The 5708-nt window shown below is 43.2% G+C and overlaps 1 protein-coding gene across 5 annotated transcripts in view; it reads left to right on the plus strand.

The window, feature by feature from the left end:
* The first annotated feature begins 3806 nt into the window (after window positions 1-3806).
* The window catches only part of sftpbb (surfactant protein Bb), a 7853-nt gene continuing 5951 nt past the window's right edge, over window positions 3807-5708 (plus strand). The window contains exons 1-3 of one of the 5 annotated variants that reach the window (XM_031571029.2): window positions 3807-3945; window positions 4218-4450; window positions 4824-4885. In XM_031571029.2, the coding sequence (XP_031426889.1) occupies window positions 4399-4450; window positions 4824-4885 (114 nt within the window). In that variant the 5' untranslated portion in view covers window positions 3807-3945; window positions 4218-4398. Of the gene's footprint in view, window positions 3946-4198; window positions 4451-4823; window positions 4886-5708 lie in introns of all 5 variants that reach the window. The other 4 variants (XM_031571026.2, XM_031571025.2, XM_031571027.2 and 1 more) reach the window with 4 other exon arrangements.

A 5708-nucleotide genomic window follows, 5' to 3' on the forward strand; every position in this document is an offset into this window, starting at 1 on the left:
CCTACACAGCCCCACCACACTGTCATGCATCAATTCTACCCTGCTCGTGATACATCTACATACTCTGTGCTAGCCTAATTACCCGTAATGTAAATAATTGCCTCCATTGACATTGCCCCCCCCCTCTCTACCTGGCCGGCTCCAAGCAGATGGGCCCCCCCCCTCTCCACTTCGGACAAGCGTCTGCTAAATGACTAGATGTCAATGGGATGTAAGTACATACAACACAGAGAAGCCAGACAGGCAACAACACCAGAGAGACACTCTGACAGACACACTGGAACAGAGAGACCTTTCCACTTCACTGAACTCTCCTCACTTTACTCTCTTTACTCTCCCCGCTTCTCTCTCCTCGCTTCACTCTCCTCTCTCCTCTCTGCACTCTCCTCTCTCCTCTCTGCACTCTCCTCACTTCACTCTCCTCACTTCACTCTCCTCTCTGCACTCTCCTCACTCCTCTCTGCACTCTCCTCTCTCCTCTCTGCACTCTCCTCACTCCTCTCTGCACTCTCCTCTCTCCTCTCTGCACTCTCCTCTCTCCTCTCTGCACTCTCCTCACTCCTCTCTGCACTCTCCTCTCTCCTCTCTGCACTCTCCTCTCTCCTCTCTGCACTCTCCTCGCTTCACTCTGCACTCTCCTCTCTGCACTCTCCTCTCTCCTCTCTGCACTCTCCTCTCTCCTCTCTGCACTCTCCTCGCTTCACTCTTCACTCTCCTCTCTGCACTCTCCTCGCTTCACTCTGCACTCTCCTCTCTTCACTCTCCTCTCTCCTCTCTCCCCGCTTCTCTCTCCTCTCTTCACTCTGCACTCTCCTCTCTTCACTCTCCTCTCTTCACTCTCCTCTCTCCTCACTTCACTCTCCTCACTTCACTCTCCTCTCTTCACTCTCCTCTCTTCACTCTCCTCTCTCCTCACTTCACTCTCCTCTCTCCTCGCTTCACTCCCCTCGCTTCACTCTGAACTCTCCTCTCTTCATTTTTCCTTCTCACCCTGTTCTCCTTCCTGTCCAGGCTTTAATAATAAATAGTACATTATAAGATCAAATACTTTGGTTCACAGTTTCACATTGCTTGCCTACTTTTTGGATTTTATCTAAAATACCTAATTTGGAAAAAAATGATGCACTAACCTACATTCAGGTAGATTGCGTGCCAATACAAATCAGCTGTCACCTGGTAGTATGACACCTATCACCCCATAACCCCACCCTGCTGCAATGCCTGCATAACACCCTGGCTTACGTAATGACGTGTGAAGTGGATTCATTTTAGACTTGCTAGCTTCTAACCGAGTTTTACACAGCAGTCTCTAAAACTAGCTGAACCAGGGATTAGTAGGAGAAGAAGAGTGATATGAAGCTGCTGTAGCGAGTAGCCAGCACAATGCGAGACGTCTGGCTGCTTGCTCTGCTGCCCTGCTGCCAAGCCTCTCGGGACTTTCCGGTCTGTTGTTAATTAACAGTTTAAAACGGGGACACAACCGGGGACAGGTCATCAAAAATGGGGACTGTGCCAAGAAAACGGGGACATCTGGTCACCCTATCATGATCACTAACTAAAATGACTGCTGACCCGAACATAACCTACTGTTTGCACTAGCAGTAATACCTTATCAGAAAATTGCACTACCTGTAACTCCCTCACTAGGTTGTATGTAGGTTAGTATAGGTCAATAGGTTAGCATAGTTTATTATATGTGTATTATATGTTATATGTATATATGTTAGTATCATATGTAAAGGCTGCTATATGTATATTTAGTATTATATGTATAGGTTGATATATGTTTAGCTCACCGTATTGTATATTTATCTTGTATATTTAGTAAGGTTATTTCGTTTATTATATGTTTATTATGTGTAAATTATGTTCATAGTACTTGTGCAGAGTGTACGTCATGGTTTGTTATGTTATATTATGTGATGTTATGTTATGGTAGGTTTGGGCGGCGCCTTGTCGTAAGAATTTCAGTGCCCAGTCTGACCCTGTGTCATTTGTGCATCTGACAAATAAAAGACTTATAACTTGTAACTTGTAACTAAGAGGGGGAACTCGAAACATTCCAAATTAGAACCCTGAAACATTCCAAATTAGAACACTGAAACATTCCAAATTAGAACACTGAAACATTCCAAATTCGAACACTAAAACTGAATTTACAGACATGACATTCTATGCACAGAACACAGAGACATATCACATGACATCACAACATTACGGAACGCGTTCATAAAGACAGACATATGCTCCCGCTGCACGCCGCAGATCTACGGATTAAAAGGATTCTTTATCAAGGAAGGCTGTAACTCCTTTTTCACCAAGCTCCATCGCCATGCTATACCCCGTGGACAGAGTTTGATTAGAGCCAGCTTCATCCTGCAACAAGACAGTGACCCAAAGTATTGCTCCAAATTATGCAAGAGCTCTTAAGGAAAGAAACAATCAAGATTTAATGCTGCAAAATGTTTTATTGTTACAACTGAAGGATTATCTGACGAGAGAAAGAGCAGTGGATATTGTGTGTATAAAAGCACACTGTTGGCTGCAGTATCAATAACAAACCTAGGATGCAGCTGTTCAGCCAGTGGCTCCAATACATTTGTAAGTGTTCAGAAAGTGCAGTGCGGAAACTCAGTGGGTAAAGAGCAGCACTACTCACTTTGAATGCGCTGAAGTATACAGACTCTGACTCAACACAGTCTCCAGCCACATCAAAGAAAATGAGTCACTATTTGCTTTCAAAGTAAAATACAGCTTAGCATAGCACATGTAATAACACCCAGCATAGCATAGCACATGTGATAACATACATCTTAGCATAGCACATGTGATAACATACATCTTAGCATAGCACATGTGATAACATCCAGCTTAGCATAGCACATGTGATAACATCCAGCAAATAGAACACACACATGGTTGGTCCCTGTAAGTAAGCTACATTATTTTAATTCCAAAATAAGGAAATACGCATATGAAGAACATCTGGAAAGCTATACACGAGTAATATAATATTTGGATAATCTTTGTCTTGCATGCATGTAATGTTTGTCATTTCTGATAAGCCAAGCTTAATAATAAGCTTAATTTCTTATACGTTTCTGATAAGCTTACGCAAAAGTTATCTACTACTGCAAAGTTGTGCCACTGGAAAATTATATACAGTAACTCATTTCAGGAAATGTATACGGTTCTGAAATATGGGTTCCTTTCCTGTTCTGAAATATGGGTTCCTTTCCTGTTCTGAAATAGGGGTTCCTTTCCTGTTCTGTTCTGAAATAAGGGTTCCCTTCCTGTACTGTTCTGAAATATGGGTTCCCTTCCTGTACTGTTCTGAAATATGGGTTCCTTATACTGTTCTCAAATATGGGTTCCTTATACTGTTCTGAAATATGGGTTCCTTATACTGTTCTGAAATATGGATTCCTTTCCTGTACTGTTCTGAAATATGGGTTCCTTTTCTATACTGTTCTGCTCACAGACATGCAGTGCTTCGTCGGCAAACATAGAAAAACCAAAGAGGTTAATCATATTGTAGTTATTCATCTTACCAAGTAACGGAAGTTATATAGTTATATCTCAGTATTAGTTATTTCATATCTCTTATTTTAAAGGAAATTTTAATAAAAACGGATTTTTATACAAATAAATAAAGCCCACACAGTTTCACAGTCTAATTATATAGCCCGTTCATTTTTTTTGAAAGCTTTCAAGACAATTAACTGAACAGAGTGCATTGGAGCAGTCATGACAGCAGGTGGCGCTCTCTCGATGATTATTTATTTATGCGTCATGGCTACAGTTTACAGTTGTGTTTTCGTTCTCGCATGATCACAACCGTATGTATTAGTCTGGAGGCGTGGGCAGACTAAGTGGGCCTAATCCATACCGATTGAAAGGAGTCTTGTCTATTCACCAACGATCTCAACAACTAGCCGGAATAAGGTATACTGTAACCACAATGAAAGATACCTCCATGTCGATAACATACACATATGTATTCCAATCCTTATTATTTTGTATGCGGGGGCCTTATTTTGAAAACAGATTCCCAGAAAGTCTTCTTTGTCTGTGGTAACCAAGTAGCCGAATGCCTGCGTAAACCTTTACGATATTCCATTGAAAATTCCAGTAAATAGCCTGTCATATTTTAGTTGTCAGCTTGTTTCTCTGCCTTAATGTCCCTCTCTCGACTCAGATGCTGTTTCTCTTTAAAGCTAATTTATCCTGCGCCGGTGCCGGGCCGAGGGCACACATCCAGACTCAATCTGACGCACAGGTCGCGCTCATACTTGATAGGTTAGAGTCGACGCTTCCGGGTAATCACAGTCTTGGGGCGGGTTCTGTTTGCTGTGTTTACCTCTTGTCCAGGCCATTATTCCGACACAACACGGCATAATGACAGCTACAATCCTCTCTTCTCTGGTCCTCTTCACTGTTCTCTCCGCGGGTAAGACACACAGCATAAAACGACATTTCTTACTGTATTCCCGTGTTCATTGACGTTATAAGTCTTAAAATCCCAGGAATAGCGTTACTATATTTGTGTGTGTACTTTGTGAGCTTGGGATTGTTTTGGCCGTTTAGCGGTTGTTGTAATGTGTGGATGCTTGTTAACTAGTAATGGATTGTCTGCCTCGTGCTCCAGCTTTGGGTCGTACAGTAGTCGTACCGTGACATTCATTATGTATAACTGACTTTAAGTAGATGTAATGGACAAAAAGTAATATTGTGTGAAAATAATGTCCTGGAATGTTCAAATGATTTCAGTCCAGTAACTTATTTTGTTTACTGACTTTGTGTGTGTGTCTCTGTGTGTTAAGGGCAAACAAGGGTAGTGGTGGACTCTCTGCTGCCCAGAGAAGATAAAGATGGTTTAATGTTGGTGAGTAAGTCCACCATACTCACATTCTTTTGGCAAGGCTGGCATGTCTGAATTCCAGTTGTGTGTGCTTCTGTGTGTGTCTCGCCCTAAGTGTATGTGGTGGGCTGGCATGTCTGTGTGTTTGTGAGGGTGTGTGTGTGTGTGTATGTGTGTGTGTGTGTGTGTGTGTGTGCTTCTGTGTGTGTCTTGCCCTGTATGTGGTGGGATGGGATGGGGTTTGGTGACCCAGGTGTTTCCTTTACAAAGCTATCGCTTCTCTATTCTCAAAAAGTCTTTGAAACCACACATTTCCCTTTTCTCATATAGGCACTAAAGATGAACCATGCCACTGTGTGTGTGTGTGTGTGTGTGTGTGTGTGTGTGTGTGTGTGTGTGTGTTTGAGAAAGAGGGTGACTGTGTGCAATGGAGGATGAATGTGGTTGCATTGGGTAACAAGTTACAGTGAATGCTGATACTCCAGTGAAGGTCATTAAAAGCAGGCGGTGTTCTAGAGCAGGCGGTGTTCTAGAGTGTTCTAGAGCAGGCGGTGTTCTACAGGCGGTGTTCTAGAGTGTTCTAGAGCAGGCGGTGTTCTACAGCAGGCGGTGTTCTACAGCAGGCGGTGTTCTAGAGTGTTCTACAGCAGGCGGTGTTCTAGAGCAGGCAGTGTTCTACAGCAGGCGGTGTTCTAGAGTGTTCTACAGCAGGCGGTGTTCTAGAGTGTTCTACAGCAGGCGGTGTTCTAGAGCAGGCGGTGTTCTACAGCAGGTGGTGTTCTAGAGCAGGAGGTGTTCTAGAGTGTTCTACTGCAGGGCTTCTCCCTCCCTACTCCACTGTAAGCAC

This window comes from Clupea harengus, chromosome 7, assembly GCF_900700415.2.
Source record: "Clupea harengus chromosome 7, Ch_v2.0.2, whole genome shotgun sequence".
Taxonomy (NCBI): Eukaryota; Metazoa; Chordata; class Actinopteri; order Clupeiformes; family Clupeidae; genus Clupea; species Clupea harengus.